The 24232-nt window shown below is 39.2% G+C and overlaps 1 protein-coding gene across 2 annotated transcripts in view; it reads left to right on the top strand.

Annotated features, from left to right (window-relative positions):
• cdk18 (cyclin dependent kinase 18) overlaps positions 1-23818 on the top strand; it is a 52983-nt gene extending 29165 nt beyond the window's left edge. For both annotated transcript variants that reach the window (XM_069140129.1, XM_069140041.1), the window contains exons 3-16: positions 886-1022; positions 3418-3549; positions 3988-4044; positions 5982-6096; positions 6993-7087; positions 7194-7256; positions 9160-9283; positions 10307-10427; positions 11941-12038; positions 12897-13002; positions 15080-15122; positions 15226-15316; positions 16665-16742; positions 17085-23818. In XM_069140129.1, coding sequence (XP_068996230.1) covers positions 886-1022; positions 3418-3549; positions 3988-4044; positions 5982-6096; positions 6993-7087; positions 7194-7256; positions 9160-9283; positions 10307-10427; positions 11941-12038; positions 12897-13002; positions 15080-15122; positions 15226-15316; positions 16665-16742; positions 17085-17119 — 1295 coding nt within the window. In that variant the 3' untranslated portion in view covers positions 17120-23818. The remainder of the gene's footprint in view (positions 1-885; positions 1023-3417; positions 3550-3987; positions 4045-5981; positions 6097-6992; positions 7088-7193; positions 7257-9159; positions 9284-10306; positions 10428-11940; positions 12039-12896; positions 13003-15079; positions 15123-15225; positions 15317-16664; positions 16743-17084) is intronic.
• The last annotated feature ends 414 nt before the right edge of the window (positions 23819-24232 follow it).

Raw genomic sequence — 24232 nt, 5'->3', positions numbered from 1 at the left:
TGATGTCTTTAGTCATGATGAGCATCATCTCTTCAAACAAGAGGGTCCATTTTGTGGTTGTGTGGAGGCAACTATCCTTTTCTTTGTTCTGTGCTCACATCAACACACACAGTATGTTGGCTAATTGCTATTTATAATCATCTTTTCACAACAATTTTTGTACTAAGGAATGTTTTGCTAGATGTGTGACTACAAAAGAAGACTACTGATTCTTTCACTTTGTAGAGCTCGTTTTGGGTAAAAACTGTTGCCTGCCGCTGCCAAAAACAAGACAGATAACAGTAGTGGGGCAAAGCTGAAAGATGCTAAACTGCTCCATACAGGACGTGGAGTTTGGTGACAGTTCTAATAAGTACTAAGGGCAATACACTGTTTGGAACACAGCCACATACAACATAACAGTCCAAGTCCTGACCACCCAGACCTTTGTTATGTCATGCCCCCTCTCACCTCATTTCATGTCTGTGTTTTAACAAATGCTATTAAATAAAATGTAAAAATGCAAATAATAATTTAGAATATAAGAAAAAAGATTACTTTATGTAAAAAAAAAAAAAGTGCTTTACTGACTTCATAGCCACATGGATATCAGAGTCAGATATGTAGCTTTGAAGCTGGACTTAATGAATTGCATGGACCGGGGATTGATGTTGAAACATCAGCTCTAGTTCTCTGATTACAGAAGCATCTCTGCAGCAGGTAACTCTGGGAAATAAATAAATAAATGAGTGGATAAACAAAACAAAATGCAGATACTTCCACATAGGGGACAGGGACTCACTAAATGCTTTCACAGAGACTCAGAGGTTGTCTACAGATGAGCACTGAAACTGTTCTAAAACCTTGTTGTGGACCAACACCATTATTTGATTTCCTCTCTGTTAGGCCTGACAACAGACAGGCTGGGTCCTCCATCTCATGATGTCAGCCCAATGAGCCCCGAACCAACCACACCGGTGGATCAGTCTCCATCCCACCTCCACTACCACAGCAAAGCCCAGCACAGACGTTTCTCCATGGAGGTAAGTGGCAGAGGCTCAAAGGGCACCTGTAGATGGACACCGGTTTGTATTAAAGATGAAGGGGTTAACAGACCGATTGTTCACTTTGGTTTCCAGTTATGTTGCATAAGTGCCAAGCAAGCCAACTTACTGATAGGTCTGTCTAGGTCAGATGGAGATGGCACAAGAGTTTCTTGATAATAGATGAGTCACTTCAGAAGCTTTTAACGATTCCTGCAGCACCAGATTTTTTTTTTATTGGAAATGTGAGAGAGTTCACAGTTCCACCTTTTCAGAAAAAGTCCCCACGGAGTGAGTGTGATTCACTCCGACTCTTGCTCCGCCACCACACATCTTGTAGACAGTCAAGTGAAGCAATGCCAAGAGGGAAGTGTAGTGCTCAGAAAGATGCAGTGAAGACATAAATAACAGTGTGGCATAGAGAGGACCTGGAGCTTCGTCAGATCTTGATTTTGTGTTCTTTGTTGTTGTGCAATATTTCTATAAAAACATTCTAAAAATAGTTTTTGTTAATATCCTTAAAATGTGTTTCATAACATCAACATTAGGCTATGCCCTAATTCAAAAAATGTTTTCAGTAGCAATTTTCTTTTGGTTCCTAGAATGATATTATTTTAGAGTAGGATAATGTGCTTAGAACCATTATACAAAAATGTTGTTATTACATTTTTATTCTTATTTTTTAGAACATTATCTTACCTTTAAAAATAATATTCTGAGAACAAAAATAATGTCCTCTTTAAAACATGTATAAAACATTGCATGATTTCTAGTTGGGTATCCTATGTCAACAAGCACAGTAAATGTATAATGTTGTTGTACGTACATTGTTGTAGCTAAATAATGCTTAAAAGATCAGTACAGGATTAATAACAAGTATTTTTATGGTTTTCCAGAATGTAAAACAAAATTCTTTGGCTGTTGTGTCATGATGTTATTTTAGCTAGATCTTTCTTTCATCACAGCAACATTTCCAATCAAACCAACCACTTAAGTTACCTAAATCGATTTATCAATAACTTATTAACTTTCCGTACTTGTGTTATGGTAATGGAAGAGTACTTCATTCATTAATGAATTATTACTCACCCACACGGAAGATTTCACTTTTGACTAACTAGCCTCATCTCAAGATTACAATGGTGTGAACAGACTAAGACACACAGCTCAAGTGCAGCTCCACTCACCTTCAACCTTGCCGGAGGTCACAATCAGTCAATAACACTTTGGGGTGATTGCCCCTTAAGTGAGGGAGACATGACACTTTATTGATCTACCCAGTGTAGACCTCACACTGCAGCTACTAAAGCTGTGTTGCGAAAATTACTCAAGGATGGGCAATTACTGTTTATTCGCAATTCATTTACTCTACCTTACTTCATCCGTTATGAACGGGAGGGTCATTTACAGTATTTGTATTTAACTCTCAAATGTATTGTTGTTGTTTTTTTTTCTCCAGACATTATTATATACCTCGAAGTTGCCAGTGCTGGCACTTATACAAGGCAGATTAAACATACCGTAAATCGCAGATTTGTTCGCACCTTTGTCCTTATATTGATGATTACCATGGTCCTCATAATTTGAAACGCTGTTAAATGCTGATGTCCAAAAGGGGGCATGAGACTGCAGTGTCTTGTGTACAGGGGGTCACAGACATTTAGCTGGAAAAGAGAAGTCCAGAGAAGCATGAATAATGCCAAACGACGGTTAATAACGGGACTCCAAGAGAAAGAACAACTTCGGTAGTTCTGAATGGAAGGTGCTGCGGCAGGAAGTGGATAGCAAAAGTGCTGTCATAATGCTTTCTTAAGTAACTACAATAATTAATAAAATCATGAATTATAAAAAAAAAATATCATTATAGATTAAATATTATAGTATCAATCAAGTATAGTTGATAAAAAACAAACAAACAAAAAAACATGTCAGCATACGCTTATGCATACCTAACAACAAATTCCAAACACGAAAACACTGGTGGATATAAGAATCGTTGTAAAAACTGCGTAAGGGGATTTCAAGAAGAAATTTGTTCTTAAGAACTGTTGGTGAATGGGTTTAGGCATTGTAACGGAGAGACAACACTGCCACCATGAGGTTAAATTTTGAATTATAATTTTGCCTTCTAAAATTCTCATCCAGTATTAAAAAAAAAAAAAAAAAAAAAAAAACGTTTTTAAGTTTTTCAGCCAAAAAGATATTGATGTCGGCCTAGGAGTTGAAGATATCACAAAGTTTTGACACCAACAACATGTCCGCCTCCAGAACGACGAGCTTTATGAATCAGTTTCATTTTTAAATGAATTATTTTTAAAGAAATGAAATGTGCAAAATACTAGCCCACGTTTTAACTTAATCGCTGACCCTCGTTGTGTGTGGTGACTTTTTTCAGGATGTCAGTAAGCGCATGTCTCTGCCCATGGACATCCGCCTGCCTCCAGAGTTTCTCAAGAAGCTGCAGCTAGAGAGTGAAACCTCCCCGCTTTGCAAACCTCTCAGTCGCATGTCTCGACGTGCTTCACTGGTTAGTTATCTGTCTGTCTGTCTGTCTGTCTGTCTGTCTGACAACAGTACATGTAATGTTTCATATATTCGTAAAATCTCATTTTAGCAGCCTCATTGGCTTCCTGCTTTTGTTACAATCCATTAGGTAGATTAGTTTCGAATCAGTGACAGTCTCAGCTCACGTTACAGAGTATATTTCCATTTCCAATTACTTTCCATGCCTTCTTGTTGTTATTGTTATCATAATTTTGTTTCCTTCTGTATTATTATAATGAATCCATTAGTTTCTTGAATATTCTCCTTTCTCAATTAAGTGGTCTTTGCATCCTGCCTGGGTGACAGGGTAAACCAGGATTTATGCTTGATTTACAAATAGAAACATTACTTGCTCAGTGTAATCAGTGTAATCACTGCAGTGGACACAATAGGATTAATGTATTTTCCTTTGTGACTCTAGTCTGACATCGGATTTGGAAAACTGGAGACGTACGTGAAGCTCGGCAAACTGGGTGAGGTATGTCACTGCCAGTTGCTTACACCTTTTAGCCATTTTCAGATGGTCAATGAAGACAGCTGACACACAGTCCAGTGAAGGATGAGTATACAACAACTACAACCATTACTGCAGCCACAGAGCAACAACTTGAAGCTAGAGTGAACATCAAACAAGGATCGAGCACCTCTGGTGGTAATGTTGAGCATGCTGACTGCAGCTCATCTTCAAGTCTTCTTTTTACTTGTTAGGCCGGCAGTGAGTCAGTCCTCTCAGGAGACACAACAGCTTGTCAGATTCAGTACAACACTGTGTCTGTGTAGCTTTGTTTATATGCCAAAAAAAAAACACAAGACAAACTAGCTTACCTTTAAGTCTAGCTTTTTCATGGCTTACTAAGACATAATAATTCACACCATGTGCTGAAGCAAAAAAACAAGATTACAGTTCATGGATTTGCTGAGGAGGAGGAGGGCTCATGGGCCCATGCACTGAAATCCCACACCATTTATGTGAGAACGGTTATTGCCTTAAGGAGTGAGGAATGATTAGTGACAGAAGCTGTCTGCATTAATTTCAGTCACAAGACTCAGCAGCAGCTAACAGTGGTAACGAGAAATCTAAAAGAGCTGCTTTTGTTGTCAATTGTTATGACGGGTGCTTCAAAAAGTCACAGTTTGCGTTGCAACCAGTGGCAGGCAGCAATTCACACTTGTGGTCATTAGAAAAGTACATAATTTACTACAGTTTATCTGCTAAATATCCAAAATGATTTGCTCTCTTTTCAGCCCGCAGTAGTTGATTCTGAGTTATTAGAACACCTACAATCAGTTACATAATGGTTGAAGAATAGTCAGCAGTGGAAGACCATTATAGATGAAGAATAACATGTGAGGGTGATGACAGTATTTAAATCTCAATAATCAGATCCCAAATAAGTAAATATACATTTAATTGGCGCATAAAACCAAAGCCTGTCGCATTACCTTGATGTGAGGATTTGATGGCACTCATGGATAATGTTTTAAACTTCTAACCCCATTCAATCAGTCAGGATTAATTATTTGGTGAGCCTAATGTTTCTTAAGTCAGCTGAGACAGGCTCCAGCCCCCCCCCCCCCGTCCCCCCCCCCCCCCCGTCCCCCTCCTCCCCCGAGACCCCGTTCAGGATAAAGTGGGTATAGATAAAGGATGGAGGGTTGGGCTTTATGTTTATGCACAATACAGTAGATGATGATGAAAAATAAATCAGTGAAAGTAAACAGGTTCTAATCAAATTAACTTCATTATTGTGCTCTTCTTAACAGAAAAAAGGTATATCTGTTTTCATATGAGCGACATTCCATCCATATATAAATCCATCCATCCATCCATCCATCCATCCAGCTCTTTCATGGGGATCTTGAGGTGTTCTCAGGCCAGATAAGATATCCAATGTCTCCAGTGTGGTTTGGGGCTACCCCTGGGGTAGATGTGCCTGGAAAATAGCATTTAAGGGCATCCCAATCAGATATCAAAGCCATCTCAACTGGTTATTTTTTGATGCAACGCCACACCAAGATTACTGACGTTTTGTCGATCTGCCCGTCAATCTGTTGCTCCATTTTACCTCCACGTGTGAACAAGAATCTGAGATACTTAAACTCCTTCACTTGGGGCAACAACTCACTCCCAACTGGGAGGGAGAAATTCAAGGTGTTCTTGTAGAGAAGAAGTGACTTGGAGGTGATGACTGTTCACCCAGCAGCTTCACACTTGGCTGCCACAGTGTATTGTGAAGGTCGCAATCTGATGCCAACAGAACTACATTATCTGCCAAGAGAAGAGAGGCAATTCTGAGGTTCCCAAAGCGGACACACTCCTGTGCGCCTAGAAATGAATTTATTCCACTAAAGTATATTTCAATTCTGCTTCATCAGAATATCAGTATGTTTGTGTTTGTGTGTTTGTATTTGTAGGGTACGTACGCCACAGTGTTCAAAGGCCGGAGCAAACTAACAGAGAACCTTGTGGCATTGAAGGAGATTCGCCTGGAGCATGAAGAGGGAGCACCTTGCACTGCTATCAGAGAGGGTACGCACACATAAGCACATGCACTCACCACGCACATACACATTTTCCAGTCCAAGGTTGTTGTGTTTTGTTTAGTCTTTTTTTAATCTACTTGCATTTTTGATCATCATTTTAACAAAAAAGTACCTCACATCACAGAACAGTTAGCTCCCACAATAATAGTGTTCATAGTAATAATAGTTGTTGTCCCCTTACAATCTCCTGAAGTATTAGTAATCGGATATATTATCTTATCTTAAATTACAAACAGAATTGGTCATACAGTAGCCAGAGGTATGTGACTGTGAACTGACCCGTCTGCAGCTATTAGACATTTACTACTGTGTTAGTTCATAAGTATTCGCAATGAACTAACCTCCTGTGTGTGTCAGCTTGTATATGCCATTATACAAACATCATATTAACACTCACAATAGTATGACATTCATAGATTCATAGAAAGATTTGAACTTTTAGAAATACATAAAGTAATGAGCTGTATAATTCCTCCCTTATTATGAACTCCATGACCATGACAAGCACTGTTAACATGCAGATTTCAAATGGTGTTTTGTTTCATAAATGACTACCATTAAAAGATCACAGGAAAACCTGTGGGTCATTAGAGATCGGCAGGAGGCAGGACATCAAAACCACGTCTCTACTCCCCGGTTATCACCACACAGAGTCTGCTTGCAGATGATGTAAACACCTCAAGATTGCAGGACCATCTTATTTTGATTTGACATTTAGTTCAGTGGGAGACAGTGGTGATGTGTCGTCCACATTTATATATACAGTAGGTAAAACATCTCCTTTAATCATAGACAAGCTGCGATAGAATTACTGTTGCTGTGTCCCTGGAAGTACCTGGAGGAAAACAACACATTTAATGTCTCCTTCCTCTGTCCAACCAGTGTCTCTACTGAAGAACCTGAAACATGCCAACATTGTCACACTGCACGACATCATCCACACTGACCGGTGCCTCACTCTGGTGTTTGAGTATCTTGTGAGTAGCAGTTCAAAATTTGTACGATTTCTCAATCGTGTGGACTTCAATTACCTGAAGGAAATATGAATTGAGTGTAAACACTTGCAGTTGTTCTGTTTTACAGGACAGTGACCTCAAACAGTACTTGGACAACTGCGGGAATCTCATGAGCATGTATAACGTCAAGGTGAGCACATGCATGGAAATATGAAAATGACTAAGCAGCAGCAGCCTCACATGGTAGTGACTGTATGCCAAAGAAAGAAAGCTTATTTTAATAGCATGCCTCACCGCTACTTTTGAGTCACAGAGCTGGGCGTCTAATTTTCCGAAAAATAAATGTCCAACCCTTTTTGAAAATAAGACGTACCATTGTTCTTAAGGTATTCACATGTGGAGGGGAAAAAAAGTAAACTCCGGCACGATAAAAACATTTTTTTTTTAAAAGATTTTACTCAAGCTGCAACTGTGTTTTTTCTAATCTGTGTCAATTTTGTAAAACATAAGCAAAGTAATAACAAATGATTTAACATGAAAATGTTAGAAAGAAACATCAACATGCAGTCTACCAATATAACCGGCTCAGTTCGGATACATGTAAAGAGACATCTGAGGTTATTTTCATCATTAAAATGTTTGAATAGCCTAAAGAGATTTAGGCTACCACTTTTTTGAGCTAGACTGTTACAATCTAATACAATGCAATAGAATATTCTGCCCTCCTCACATTTTTTTTAAGGGTCCTGTATTTTCCAGCTAATTTCAAGAAAATGTACCTCATAATTTCAAGAAAATTAGCTGTCAATTACAAAGATGTGCTCAATGTTGTACTGATTTGAGGGGTTTTAGTTGCTACATTTTTGAATAGCTGTTTATGTTTTCAAGAAAAAAAATGTAGGAAAGTATGGTCAGGGAAATTGCTTCGTAAAAAGACATCTTTATTCATTGGTTTTCCAAAACAATGAACACATTTTTGTTAGTTTTTTTTTTCAGGAAACTCCAATGACATCAATACAATTTCTCATGAATCTCCAATGGAAACTGTTTACTATTCGTCATCTACTAAATAGCCTACATCAGGGGTGTCAAACTCATTTTAGTTAAGGGGCCACATACTGCCCACTTTGTTCTCAAGTGGGCCAGACCAGTAAAATCATAGCATAATAACGCATACATAACGACAATATTTCTCTATGTTTGAATCATTGGTGAAGGTTTTTGGATGATAAACCCTATTTTAAGGTCTTTCTACAATAAACTAGAAACATAAAGACCAAAAACTCAGACATCAGCCCACTGTTTATCTGCCTGGGCTCTCCTCTGCAGATTCCCTCGCGCTGCTGCCTGTGGCAATGAACGCTTCTGCCTCCGGAGCAGACGTCGCATTTACGCTGTTTTTGAAGCAATTACTGGATCGATTAAAAAAAAATTACAAAACGTTTGTACTCATAAACCTCCATATTCTCATAGAAATGCAATTTATGTCTTTCTGTAATTTTCACACTTAGCAAAGTCATCCGGCGGGCTGAGCTGGACCCCCTGGCGGGCTGGATGCGGCCCGCGGGCCGTATGTTTGACACCCCTGGCCTACATGATACTGAGTTTTTTTCTTGAACATAAAAGCAGTTACATTTCTGCCAGTTGCCAAAAACAAAACACTGAGCTTCCTAAAGAGTGATCTTACACTGCAGCAGAGCGTATGTGCTTTGGGCACACAAAGGTGTGCCAAATAAAGAGGCCACTGATTGTATTTTTAGCAAAATCAGATGTTTTGCTCTGTGACTCAACCGCAATGGAAAGTAAGTAAGTAAGTGGTCCAAACTGGGTCTCTGTGATTGTCCGATTTCTGTGTTATTCCCAAATATATCCGATACTTTGAAAATGTAAAAACATTTGTCAGTTCCAGACTTTTGAGGAACTGGAGGGTTCGTAGGGGTGAATAGGAGCTGACAAATTATGTTGATTTCTTAAAGAAGGTTGTTAAAGGTTAAAGGTTTATTCCCAACAAAGGTACACACTCGTTCTAAAAACCTATATTTCTTTATAATCATTTATGCAGACATTTTTATCTTTGTTATTTTCCTCTGCAGATCTTCATGTTCCAGCTGCTGCGTGGTCTATCCTACTGTCACAAGAGGAAAATCCTCCACAGAGACCTTAAGCCTCAGAACCTACTCATCAACGACAAGGGCGAGCTGAAACTGGCTGACTTTGGTAGGCATGCTCAAAGCACCTATTAACATCAACAGATGCAAATGGGGTCGTAAAGACACAGACTCTTGGTATTAAAATAGCACGTCCCCTAGCACGATTGCTTTCCAATTTCATTTTACTGCCACTCTGAAATCGTCTATCCTGATTACTTTAGCACCCTTACTTCCTGTATCCTAGCAACTGTTCTCCTCGCTCTGACTTTTCTCAGTTTTGTGCTGTAAGTGGGTAGATAAGCCCAACCTCCCTGATTATTTTTTAATAGTTTTGACTGAACACAATAGGCTGATAGAGCAATCTTTGCACCTTTTTTTTTTTTTAATTTGCCAGGCACTCAATTATAAAACACTGTGTAGATGTTGGGTGTATTGTTCTCTGTGTTTTACTTCCAAAGTGTTAACATAGAAAAACAGCCAGCCAAACTCCTTTTCAAGAGCCAGGAATGCGAGTGTGCTTACTCCTTTAATGACTTCATACAAAATTAAATCAGGTTGACAACGTTGAATCGGAGTGAAACTAGAAAAGAAAATACAAAACATTTTAACTGACTGCAATATGAGTGACGGATAAATATAAACAGCCTTATGTTCACATTTACCTTCAAGTCCTAACAAAAGTCACCATTCTTAATCATCCAATACATGAAAAACATAAAACACTTACAGCCATTGCTTTCTGAGGAATACACACGAATGATTACTGTGGATTAAACATGGGATGCCACACAGCTGCGACCGTGCTCCCTGCAGTTTACATCTCTCAGCTTCCTTCTTCCTGCTTCATTACAGGCATCAAAATAAAAGCACCACACCGATTTATGCACGAAACAATGAAAACACATTTCAACAGTTAACTTGAACACTTCTTCAACGTATAAATATATTCTGGACAGAACATTGGGGCTAAGATGCTACTAGGTGTTCCTGACTCACAAAATGCAGGCTTGCTAAAAAAAAAAAACAACAACTTACGAAATCCATTATGCAGTTACTCAGGTCTTACAACTTTAAACCCTGTGCTGTCCAGGTCTGGCAAGGGCCAAGTCCGTCCCCACTAAGACCTATTCAAATGAAGTGGTAACTCTTTGGTATCGGCCCCCTGATGTGCTGCTGGGCTCCACAGAATACTCCACGCCCATCGACATGTGGTAAGTAGAACAATATTCTGTTGATGTAGATGTTTGAGGAAGGATTCTTCTCTCTTCATTGCGCACTGATCCAAAGGTCCACAATGGCAATCTGAGCTCCTTAATTTAGGCCTACTACACTATGGTTTGTAATACACAAAAGCTGATGCCGTGGAGCAAAGGAGTACACTGAAGTTCAAGATTTAAATATTGTGAATAACATGAAAAATAATTCTTATTTTAATGAAAAATAAGGAATTCTTAGCCAGGGATACAGCACTTGTAGTTTCCAGGGGATACATAGAGAGATTGTAAAAATCAACATTATTTGATTTAAAGATATTTGCACCCAGCTGTAACACTTAAACACGTTCTGCCATTTAGACAGCATAAAAAGTAATCAGCAGAGAAATCGAGTTAAAAATAATTGATTATTTGTTCCTGTATATGGCTTAAAGTAATGCATAAACTTTAGATTATTATAGATTGTCGAACTACAGTAGATCAAAGTACGGAATGATGATTAAAATGTAATGATAAACAATAATAGTCAGCTGAATGTATAGGAAAAACTGATAATTTCCTTAATTTACTGTAGGAACACTTTAATAGTTTGCTAAAAGTGATGAATAAATTGTTGATACATGCAAAAGATGCAATGTTATTGTAATGTATTGTAATCCCATTGTAATGTTTTAGCAGGATAATGTTATATTTTGTGGTAAGATTCTTAAAAAAGTTTTTCATAACAGTCAAAACATTATGCCCTCAAATCTTTTTTTCAGGCGCAATTAAAACCAAAAAATACCAGAACTTGTTATTATTAAAAGAGGCTAATGTATTAGTTTTAGGGAGAACAGTTTGTTCTCATTTATTATTATAATATTGAGAAATCATTCAACTTTCTGACACTAACCAGTAAATTGTTAATTACTCACATACGCACAAGACAGTTTTTAATGGTAAATAAATGCACTGCCCTCGGCTCTCATCCATATTACTTGATGATTCACTTGGTTAATCTGATAGATGTACAGTAGCGTGAGGATCATCCAAGATTTCCATGGGACATTCTTATCTATTAAAGTCTCCCAGGTTATTAGCAGAAAGATGAGTCACTAGTCTTTCAAAGGAGTGTAGCTCATTTGCATTAACTTACCTTGTGTATTTTTGCTCATTAGCAGTTTTATATGGTGAGAGCACCCACACAGTTCCTGTAAACCACAGATGATTAAATGTGGCTCGAGCTGCACGACAGCCTTTTATAAGCTCACTTATCACCGTATCCTTTCACCAAACCACAGGTTGCCTCTTCCCCACACCGTCCTGCATGGAACAAAAAGGCTGTGCCCACTCACGCAATACTTGTTTGCACTTATTATCAGCACTCTTTGAAGTGTGTGTGTGTGTGTGTGTGTGTGTGTGTGTGTGTGTGTGTGTGTGTGTGTGTGTGTGTGTGTGTGTGTGTGTGTGTGTGGGCGTATGTCGTTTTCTCCTCCTACCGGCATCTTTATTTCCCCCTGTCTTTCTCCAGGGGCGTGGGCTGTATCCTCTATGAGATGGCAACAGGTCGTCCGATGTTTCCTGGTGCCACTGTGAAAGAGGAGCTTCATCTGATTTTTAGGCTCATGGGTAAGACAACAGCATTATGTCGCAAGATCGTGAAGGTCAGTCTAAAAAGTACAGTGGCAAGAAAAAGTAAGTGAGTGGTTTGGAGTTATCTACATCCCAGGGTAACAGCTTAAGTCTTAAAGGAATCATTGGTTGTGATTTACAGCTGTGTTAATAAGTTTACCTTGTGCAAATCCTGGTGTCCATGGCAAGACACCACGGAGCAAGCCTCACTTGACGATGCTACAGGGAAAATGTTTGATGGGCTGGTGAAACAAAGGCTGCATTGTTTGCAATGAACAGAACGTATGTAAAAATGGCACTGAAGACCAACGTGAAAACATCATCCCAAATGTGAAGCATGGTGGCGGTACCATCATGATTTTTGGACTTCTTGCTGCTCTGGGCCTGGATAGCCATCATTGAAGGGTAAATAAATTCCCACGTTTATCATCTAGGATATTGTCAGGGTTACTGTCAGGCAGCTGAAGCGCAGTAGAAGTTTGGTGATGTAGCGGGACATGACCTCAAACATTCAAACATCAGTTGTGCAGGTTTGATTGACAGCTAGCCACTGGAAACACTTGTATAAAGGGGAATTCTGCCAACAAAGGTTTGACAACCGATTGAATCCGTGTTTCCCGCCAGCACAGTACATTTTTAATGGGTGTGTTCAGAAAAGACACAAAAGATGATGATGGTTGTGTGTTTCTAGTTGAAGCACCCTGTCTTGTGTCAATACTTGTGACTGAAATCACATTTTATGACTAATTAACGCAGACAGTCAGACCATTCCAATGGATCCATATACTTTTTCTTGCCGCTGTAAATGGCAGTGTCTTGTGATATAAGATGATGAAACATTTCTTTGTCTTCCAGGTACTCCAACAGAAGAGACTTGGCCTGGTATCAGCAGTAATGAGGAGTTTAGGTCCTACCTCTTTCCTCAGTACAGACTTCAAGGTCTCATCAACCATGTGCCCCGGTAAATCGTATACATTTCTGCTCATGTCTGTCCTGCTTAGTGGTTACTGAAAAGGGCTTATCATGCTAATGTAGCATGGTAATATGCTAATATTTGACTATTTCCATTAAATGGCTCCTAGTGAATGTTTTAAGCAAATAATAATAATAATAATAATTATAATTATAATTATAATAATAATAGCAGTTGAAATATTTTAGTCTTGACCAAGGTCAAAATCACACCGCAAGCATCCTGTTACATCCTCTGCATGGCTTCATAACACACCAGGAGCATTTCAGAAGCTTTCTGTGTGCCCTTTGTTTTTACTTGCTGATTTGGTCATTTTTCCCTTGATTTTTGTGCTTTGAGCAGGTAAATGTTGTTAAATGGTTTCTTTTTTTGTCCGTTTTGTGTTTATCATTCCCTACATTGTGCAGTAGCCTACAAAGGTAATACAGCTCGCTGTGTTTTAGTTGTTCAGAAATATTCAAAGTAGTGATTATTTTGTAACTATTTCACATACAGTGTCTGTTGGCAGGAGTAGAACGTAATTCTTCTTCTACTTAAAAGATCAGCGGGGTAGACGTTGATATCGTCATGTGTATACGAACAGTCCGGTGTTCTTGCCAGAACTAGAACACGACACAGACAGAACCGGTGAAAACTTATCGTTCGACTTAGGAGTAATCTAAGTAATCAATAGTTGGCCCAGTTAACAAAAGAATTTTGAAATTTCAGATGTTCAGTCAAAACAAGGAATAAATCGATTTCTCCCCCGGCACACAATTTCCATTCTGTATTTCCTACAAGTGCTCCAACCTGAGCAATCATATAGATTGTTTGTAGCTACCCTCTGAACACTACTCATTGGTGCGTAATGTAACACAAATACTGTATATGGTATAGCACAGATTTTTTTTTTTTTTTTGTGCCTCTGTTTTGGTTTGGGTTAAAGTAGACAACCTGTATCGTCTTGGCAACAAGTTATGGTTAAAAGTAATGTTGACTATTTGTTTGACAAAGGAAACGGATGCCATTCATTGCCACCGTTACATTAATAATCACACGGGAAAGGGTTCGGATCAGGCATATTTCAAATTAACACTGACTATCAGTTTGAAACGGGAAAAAAAAAACTGTATTTTTTTGATACAACTATCCAACCCAAATTGTGTGACCCTGTCACCTCACCAACCCTCTTTTGCTTCCGTCGTAATTACTGTGGCCATGGCAGGGCCGTGTCACAATTAAACATATGGGTTGTAATAAGCCGCTTGCAAAAATGACCTGAAGACTCATTAGTTCTGAGAGGACAGTTTTGTATTTGCATATAGTTTGGTGCTAAAGTCAAGGAGGCACATGAGCAGAGCAGCCCAATTTGGGTCCCATGGGAGAGATCGAGGCGGTGGCACATTGACAAAAGAACATTTGGATAAAAATTGGCAGGACGATGGTTTTTGACAAGAATTTCTGCAAAATGATTAAATTACTTTTATGCAGATTAAAGAGTTGTGTTTTAATTATCCAGACATTTTATTTTAGATTTAGAATATACATGTTCTGTCAAATATTACATCCTAATGAATGTAATTTCACATAACAAACATTTATTTTTGGCCTGAAGCCCTTCATCCAGATTAAGTTTTGACCCTTCATAGGGAAAAAAAAATTAGACACCTCCGCAATAGAGGCTGCTTTTGTCAACTAAAAACAAACTTTTCTTTTCAGTGCAATTTGTATATTGAACTTACCATAAAACTGAGCTGTTTTGCTGTGCAGTATTTTATAAGGTCATGTTTATGCTTTATGTTAAAGTACTGTGTTTTTTTTACCTTTGTGGTATTTTGTTACCAAAATTTGTGCATGTTCTTATTGTTCTTACATGCTACAATTTTATTATGTTAAGTATCCATGTACTGTTATCTTCTGCTCTTTTGGTTAGTTAAATTTGACTTCTTAGCCTAAATTGTTTTCGATCATTTTGAATGATGGGGGTCATTTTGAAAAAAATAACATACAACCAAGAAAATGTATTTACTTTGATGATGATTTTCTGCTTGTAAATCCTTCCTGACTTTTGCTGTGTCTCCGTCAGGTTGGACACAGAGGGGATTGAGATACTGTCTGCTTTGTTGCTGGTACGAGACAAAATCACCTACCTGCACCTGGATATGGGACAGAAGGAAACTGTGATTTCAGAGATGCTATAATAAGCTGGGTTTTTTTGTACTGTGATTGCAGTACAACACCAGGACCAGACTGACCTCTGAGGCCTCCCTACGACACCCCTACTTCCTGAGTCTGGTAGACAACATACACAATTTGGCAGACAGTAAGACAAACACACATACACACACACACACACACACACAAACACAGCTCCTCTGATTTCCAGCTGAGTGGCAGACTCCACTTTCACTGTAAATTTGCTACAAAAAGTACATACGAAAAAAAGGCCAGAAAAAGATCTGAGAAAATGCTCTGTTCCTTACTGAATTAAACCGCTAAAGTCACCAAGGTTCTTACGAACTACCATGTCAGCAGAAATATTTTTCAATAAATACAACTAATTACATTAGTTGATGATGGCCCTGTTCCTACCAGTGAGCCGCCAGTCAAATAGTATTAATCACAACCTATGAATTGTGTTTTCTACTGTGACATGTCAACATGCCTGCTGTGAAAAATGTCTGCAGCAAGCTTGTCAGTGTAAACAAAGCCAAACTAATTTTAGACGTCAGAGTCTTCAAAGTAGCCACCTTTTTGCTTTGATAGCAGCTTTACAAACATTCTCTCAACCAGTGTCATGAGGTCGCTACCTGGAGCCCAACTGTTTTGTGTTTCCGCACATTCATTGGCTCGTTTTATTTCTGTAACTTTGTAGCACACCCCGCAGTTTGATGTCTCAACATGTAGCCAACATATTTCATTTATATTAATGAGTGAGGACACAGTATCTGTTTCAGCAGTCAATGATTCCAGATAGATAGATAGATAGATAGATAGATAGATAGATAGATAGATAGATAGATAGATAGATAGATAGATAGATAGATAGATAGACAGACAGACAGACAGACAGACAGACAGACAGACAGACAGACAGACAGACAGATAGATAGATAGTTACTTTATTAATCCCCAAGGGGAATTTTTTTTCCACTACAGCAGCATTTATAGATACAGGAAAGAAATAAAATAACAGTAAAAAATATGAAATATAAAAATGCACAGTATATACAATAAAATAGAGGCAAGCCCCCCAATGTGTGCCACAGCTGTCTCCTCCACATGCAGTTTAATGACCGTAAGCCTAAAACTGTTCAGTCGAGGAAATGGCCACGGAAACATCCCCCCAGTGTAATGTCACAAAAGTATGGACCGTGTTAAAATAAAACTAGAAAATGTAGGTCGCTGCAGGCCGAGCTACAACGTGAGGGTCACTCTGATCAACTCATAAAAGAACTGTAAATGAGACAGACTTGGTCAGACAGTCTGTTTTTCATCTGTTGTCTCTGACCAGTTGTTAAAAAGGCAATAAATAAAATAGGAGTAGATTGACATATTTTTAAAAATGAAGGGTACGCAAAAAAAAAAAAAATGACGCGATATGATAAGGTGTATATTTCCATTTCAGTCCAACACGCAAAGCCTTGTTTTTGTTGTTTTTTTTGTTTCAGCTGCTTCAGTGTTTTCCCTCAGAGAGGTGCAGCTCCAGAAGGACCCGGGCCACCGCAGCTCAGTGTTCCAACCTTTAGGTAAGAGAACAGGATAGACAACATGACTGCAACCTTTGGTTTAAGTCATAGCTACTTAAAGCTACTTATTTAGAACCTACACGTGAATATAAATAATGTGTATGGGATTCGATCGTTGAGTTTGGTGGGGGTTTTTGTGTTGTAAATGAAAAGTTTCACGGGAAGCAAAAACAAAGCTAAACATAGTCAACTCCATTTCTGATTGTTTTTTTGACAGAGGATGAGGATGTAAGATCTTTGTAATATTTTTTTAACCAAACTGAGTCATTGCTTCTTGAAGATATACCCTATCAGCTGCTTGAATGAGTGATCGTTAACAGCAAGCGTCAACTTCGATTTCAGGCCGAGGAAAGAACCGAAGACAAAGCATCTTCTAGAGGGCACAGAGGAGGAAGAAGAAGAAGAAGAAGAGAGAGCGACAGAGCGAGAGGAGCTGCCTTTTCAGACCGCAGCACCAAGGCCAACACAGCTCAGCACACCCACACACCCACACACACACACACACACACACACACACACACACACACACACACACACACACAGGTGGCACACAGGGTTTCTGGAGACAAACTTATGCTGCACTTGAAATGACTGAGCACACCTACACACACTTACACACACACACACACACACGCACACGCACACATTCTCACAATCAGCGACACTGAATAATGCTGTCAGTACATAGTTGCGCACATTTGAGATTTATCCGACTGAGGCACGTGTACGTTTTTATGATAGATTGCCCTGCCGTGACGTACTGCTCACATATACGCAGTCCTGCTTGACATGGCATTGCTATGGGACATTTATATTCAGAACAGAACCCAGGGATCTAGCAATCTAAGGTAGCTGCTACCCAACCTTAAACCATCATACAGGCGCACGTGAACGAGTAGCTCCTCATTACCGCTGAGGCAAACAGAAGTGGACGGGTTGATGTGTACCGAGTGTCGAGATTAGTTCACACAGGACCAGTGTGTAGGATTTTTTTTTGGGGGGGGGATCTCGGCAGAAATGTAATGTAATATTTACTATTCATTTGTAATTCGTGTATAAGCACCTGGAACGAATGGTCACATTATGAACCCTTATAGCTACAGAGGGAGCTGGTTGTCTTCCACAGAGCCGGCCATGTTGCACCACCGAGTTTCCACGGTTCCCGAATGGACTGAATGGACACCGGCCTCCGTAGAGGGCCTTTCGCATTTCATGTCACCCCTAGGCTGCCGTAGGTTCTCCCACAGCGTTGGAAAGAGAGGCCTGAGGGGAGGGGTATTCAGTTGGTGCAATTTCCAACCTACCCACTAGGTGCCACTAAATCCCACACACTGGCCCTGTCAATGAATGCTTCTTCATTTTGCTGTTTTTCCCAAAGAGAAACATACGTGTGTTGAAAACGCCAAACGTTAACATTGGCTCCGGGTGCTATAAGGCACTCACTAAATAACAAACTCACCGTGTATCTTTACTATGTGTTGCTACCTGGATGCTAGCCAGCTAGCTAATAGAGAGCCGAAACAAAACTGATCTTCCGGATTCTGTTCCAGAAGTAAAAAAAAAACAAAAAAAATTTGATTCAAAATCACATTTGTAATAAATATAAATACAGGTTGAAACAGCCTTTTTTCCATCATATGTGGTAAGCTTTGCTTCACATGTTTGGGATAGTTTTTTTTTTTTAATAACAATCTACGTCCATTACCAAACACTATTTCCCAAGCCCTGGAAATTTGCGTCTTAAACTGTATTTGGGAAGATCTGGATAATAGACACAAAATAAAATGGCACCCACTCATTAAAATCACGAGTGTGGCTGCATAGATGGGTGTATTATGCCTTGAGCATTACGCCCCCCCCAGTTCGATTTCTTCCTTTAATACATATTGTGTATATTCCCCTACTCTCTTCCTCTTCATTTTGTGTCGATCTCCACTGACACAATAAAAGCATAAAGTGACCATTAAAAAAACAAAACGCTAACTTGGAGCATCAGCTAAACTTTTATCCAGGAAAGCATTGCAAATACAAAACCTCCAAAGGATTCACAATAGAAACAGTAAAACCCAACGTTGTTTGCATTCGAAAGTGTCTTTAAAGAACAGTTGTAAGGATGTCTCCGTTATAATGGTTATATTTGGGGAAAATTATTTTTGGGCCCGGAATGACCACTGGGACAAATGAGCAACAATTCTTGGCTGCAGATCCAGGAAGAAGAAATGCATGAGGAGGTTGGGGATGTTGCAGTACAGTTCAGACATGTCTGATAACCGCAAGAGCAATTCATGTAGTTTATGGACTTCTGAGAGTACAACGAGAATGCAGGAGAATGCCTTTAGGAGAGGGCATGAAAGAATGTTATAAATATTGACAAAAACCCAGCCATGATCATATTGCGCTTGTGGTTTTCCTTCATAGGATTTGTAGTTCTTTTCTTTGGCCACAGAGCAACAATTTTTAACTCAATGAAATGTTCAAAGATTAAAAAATAATTGAATTACCAATTAATAAAGAAAAACACAATGACCGTTTCATTGTTCGAAAATGACAAATGAAAGATTTGCTGGAAAAAAAGTTTTTTTTCAATACATTTCTGAAGCTAGTGGAACAGAGGCTAAGCCGGACCTGACGTCTTGACTTTGACTCCCTATGAGCTGATATAATTAGTTCTAGGATAAAAGACTCTGCAAATGGCAGCTACGGGTGTATTGTGTCATTTGACAGTCTTGAAGTTGTACATACAAGAGCAGTCCTGACATTACAATGGTAGCATCACTGTTCATTTCCAGTACCTCTGCTCACAAGTAACAACCTATCATAGAATCTGACTCCATTGTGTATAATTATACAACTCTGCAGTAAAAATGGATTCCTGTGGACAGACTCGCCTTGCCACGCGCCCCTGTTTTTCAATTCAGTGTCGGGGGTTGCGGTCCGTACAGTGTTAACAGCTGACTTTCACTCCAGTTTTTGAAGTTGCCTTAGTAAACTGTGCATGATAGTTTGGCTTGTGAAGAATCTATATTTGATCTGGTGTAGCCAATGTGTTAGGAGGCATTTACTTTGTGTCTGTAAATAACTCACTATGAGTGGAAGTATTTCTTAGTCTCCTATTTGCACAAACCAGAAGTGTCCTCTGAAGCCTGGTCCCTTTCCTTTGTGTTTTTCCTAATATGGTTCCATAATATGACCCCATATCTTACCAAAACCCCTCATTCCTTTACCAGCGTACTGGGAAACTATGTTCCACGGGTACTTTCTAGTAGCAATTCTTTCTCAGTAGTAGTCACCACTAGCCCATATATTTTTGACAGCAATGTCCTATTTCTACGGAGCCACTTTTGGCTCGTCTATAAAAGTATATAAAAGTACATACAGTGATAAGTACACTGTTCTGTTAATACATAGAGATGTTAGAATTTTACATCTTTAGTGTCCATTACAGCTTCCATGTGACTGTTTTGGGTTTGAGCCCAGAGGTTATGCTTATGCGCGAAACAATTATAAAGATCTAGAGATGCAAAAGTGATGGGGGCTCGTGACCTAGCGAGCCATACTGTCTTTGCTCCTTAATCTGCCCCGACGCCCTCTCAGTGCTGCTGAGATCAGAGGGAAAGCTGAGGGATCCTTATGAAGACTACTAACAAAGGGGTTGAGGCCATATCAATGAAATGATGTGTCATCAAGGTTGTCTATTGAATTAATGGTGCAATATAAAAGAAACAATAAAAGTCTTAGTGAAATGCAACATTGGCTTTCCTTTTGCCACAGTCTTCTTGCAGTCATTAAAACGGTTGTACTTTAAGAGCAGCAAAGACATAGATAAGAAGTTGTGCCAGCATTTTTTTTATTTCCTTGTTTCTTGAGATGTTGAAAATATAAATTATATATTTGGTCATGAAATATTCCCTTTTGATTTAATCTACAGTGTGTCTGTGATGATTCTAGTAGTACGGAGCTAAATGCTTCTTGACTTGCTGTATCTTTTTAAAGATGCTCTCCCAGTTCTGACTGACTGGTGGAGAGGAGTCCGAGCATTTTAACTTTGTATGTTTGTTCATACTGTGAGCATCTTTAAGATCACATGAGGATGGCCATGTTAAAACAGAACACGCTACCTACACCTTAAGGGTGAGGCAAACTACTCTGCAGAGAGCAATGTGCCAATATTTGACAGAAGGTACTTTAATACAGGAACCTTTTCAGGAACTCAGCTCCCCTACCTGCTTCTCCACTGGAGGAACTTCAATCTAAATTGAATTGTGGCGATAGCTTTATACCTTAAAATGTTCCTCCTTGAGAGATACAGTAATACTTTCTAACAGTTCAGTAACTTTCAGTGTGGCGCTTGCAGCACTAATGTTCTAGAACTGGTCAAGTTGTTGTCAGCAATCTCATAAACTAGTTGTTTTGCTTGTAGTTTGTAGCCAGCAGCAACAGTATGGACCATGAATGTTTGTTCTCAATGGCTACACTCAAAAGTGTGATAAAAAGCCTGATGTCATAGAAAGAGAGATAAAGAGAGAGATGGTGCTACCATCGTTTAGATATGGAGATAATACTTGTGGCTACACATAGAGGTTCTGTGTAAAGAATGAGAAGTAGAAATCCAGGATGCTTTCTCATTTCCATACACCTGGCCAGTTACTTAATGATTTGGGTGTGCTTGTCAGATTGTCTGAACATTCTGGAAATTGTTGGATGCAAAACCAACATGGAAAGGGTGTGGGGAGATTTCAGATGCAGTCTGACAATCTGACAAGCATTTTGTCCCTTTTACGACATCATCCTACCTCCCCACCAAATAGTAAGAACCGTTTTCGTCTAGATTATTGGGATTCAAAGGTGTAAATGCAAACCCGTAAGGGTGCAGCATGCGTTCTCGTGCACTTGTGGAGATGATCAATCTTTGTCCCCGAGGAGGTGATACAGGTTACGTAAAGCTCGTAAACCACAGCGGTAAACACATTTGGCATCTGTTTAGGATTGTGTACGCCAATGTTTACTGCACTGATGTCAACCCGATATCATGCCAAAGCATGTAATATACCTGTCACTTCACTGGAGGACTGCGTCACGTCTTGCCTCGCGTCAGCATGACATGCAAGGTGCCTTAGGTTTGGGAACCAAAAACTGCATTGTTTGGTTTTGATTTGGGTTGATGTAACGTGGTCACGATTTGGACAGGTTTAGGCACCAAAACTATTTGATTACAGTTAGAATAAGTAATTTGACCTCAGTTACTTCAATGCGTTACATAAGTTAAATACATTACATTATGTAAATAACTCACTTAAAAGAAATCCAATTTGACTTTTGCTTTGGCACAGACTGCTTTGCGTTCCTGTGAACTTGAACACTGGTCAGAAGTGTTTGATACATCCAACCACCCCCAACTTTCTCTGTGTTTGACGTCCCAGCAATGACAACAGGCTTGTCGTACATGGGTGTACTTTTCACGTCTGGCAAAAAGTGATGCCGACACAGTATCTTGTGGACTGATGGGTGTATTACACACTTTGGAGTGATACCGGGCTGGATATGTAACCTCTGTATCATACAAAGACTTCCTGTCTGACTGAAAAGCTCTGCTGTGTTTATCTGAAACCCTAACCCATGATTGTTTTGAGGTGAAGTGGAAGAGAGTAGGTCAGCTTGCTCTTGTCAAGCTATAGTGACCCCAAGCTGTGTTAAACAATGGGCACACCTCTGCATGTGTAGTTAGGCTGCATTCACAACGATTTTGTCAAGCATAGGCCATTCATTCTTTTGAGTAGTCACTCTGTTGACATGACGGGGAAGCAAAGATATGTGGGTTAAAGATGAATCAAGATAAAAATTTTGACACACAGCAGTGGACCATAATCTGGCAATGTGCACCACTGCTCAATTGCATGTGTTGTACCTAACACTGTAATTTGAGCCCCGGGCATGTCTGCTGTTTACCTAGAGATGTTTGCAACAGAAGGTGAAGTAATTGTCACCATGACAACTTTCTGGACTTCAATAGCGTTAAAAACATGTTAAGCCAGTACATGAAACAATCCACCCAACCCATCCAGCCCCATGTGTTTTTTTAATACAGCGGTCTCTTTGATGAGAACACCACCAATGCTCCATTTTGGAACTTGACTCTCAGAGCGTGAACAACTGAGATTACAAAACATAGGACCTCCCATCTTTCAGTCAGAACTAACCCTCTTGAAATAAAATCTACTTCCGGTCTAGTTTCCTTCTATGTGGCTTGAATGGATGATTTGATCCACAGATCTTCTGGTCCTGAAATCCAAGTGAGAGCAAACAAATGATGTTTCGAGACTGTTCAGGCAATATGGAGGTAGAGAAGCTAACCAGGAATCAGGGAGTCGGGTGTGTTCAAGTGCCCTTAGGTCAAGCACTGAACCTTTACAGCACTGGCCTACTGCCTGCTGAGCACCGTCAGGGGGTTTCTGTTTGCATATGAGTGAAGAGACAGATAACAGTGACCACTGAATTGCCGTTAAAAGTTTTTCTACCTCTACAAGTGGATGAAAAGAATATTGTTGTGACCACCTAAACCTCTGCTCACCTCTCAGTGAGTCAGAGCAAAGATGAAGGCAATGAGGAGAGAAACTGAGGGTAAACCTACAGGGACTTCAGAGGGATGTATAGCTGTAGATGTTACACTTCCAACCTTCCCCTCCTCTTCCCTCAATGGCAGAAGTATTATGTGTGTTTAGTTGTGGTAAATGAAGCTATTTTAAATACTGAAATAAATAACAATAAATATATGTGTATTTTAACAGATGTTTCATCTTTCTTGGTGAGTTTTATGCTGTAACAAAACAAACAATAGAGCACTGTATTTAAAATTAAGATTAAAAAAAAAGAACTGCAGATGATGTCTAAATGTTTTATAAAAGATACGTTTAGATTTTGTAAAAGATGTGATTTTTTTTGTGTGTGATTTGTCCACACTGTTATCCTATTAAAAAAAAAAAAATGAATGTACTGTGACTACCAACAGGCAGAGAAATTGATTAAACATTTGATCAATTAATATATAAACAAAATGATTAAATTCTGGAAAACACTAACCTGCTTCATGTCTTTTTCCCATCTACTTAAATATTTAATTATACCATCATGAGCTAGTATGATGCAACTACTGAGTACAGTAGCAAGGAAAAGGTGAAATAACACAGATGAACAGAAGATGGTGCTACTGTGCAACTCCATGTCAGTACAGGATGTTCTTCACTGTAGGCTAATAAGCAGGTTTTTAACCTTTTACGGACAGTGAATTGTAGGTATCACAATTTAAGCAAACACAAACATTTAGCTGAATTTATTCTGTAACAACCATCATTTACACTTTGTCTAAGGTAAATTGTTGCAGGACCAGAGAATTGACCATGACAGGAAAACAGCTCACCCCTAAGAAATGAAAACTAAAATAAAAAGTGATTGACAACAGTGCAGTCTAGAGAGTGCAGATGTCAAGTATTACA

This window comes from Embiotoca jacksoni, unplaced genomic scaffold (assembly GCF_022577435.1).
Source record: "Embiotoca jacksoni isolate LCO1_2020_lvr unplaced genomic scaffold, fEmbJac1.0.p SCAF_1, whole genome shotgun sequence".
Classification (NCBI taxonomy): Eukaryota; Metazoa; Chordata; class Actinopteri; family Embiotocidae; genus Embiotoca; species Embiotoca jacksoni.
The sequence above is the reverse complement of the archived record's forward strand: the minus strand, read 5'-3'. Positions and strand labels throughout refer to the sequence as shown.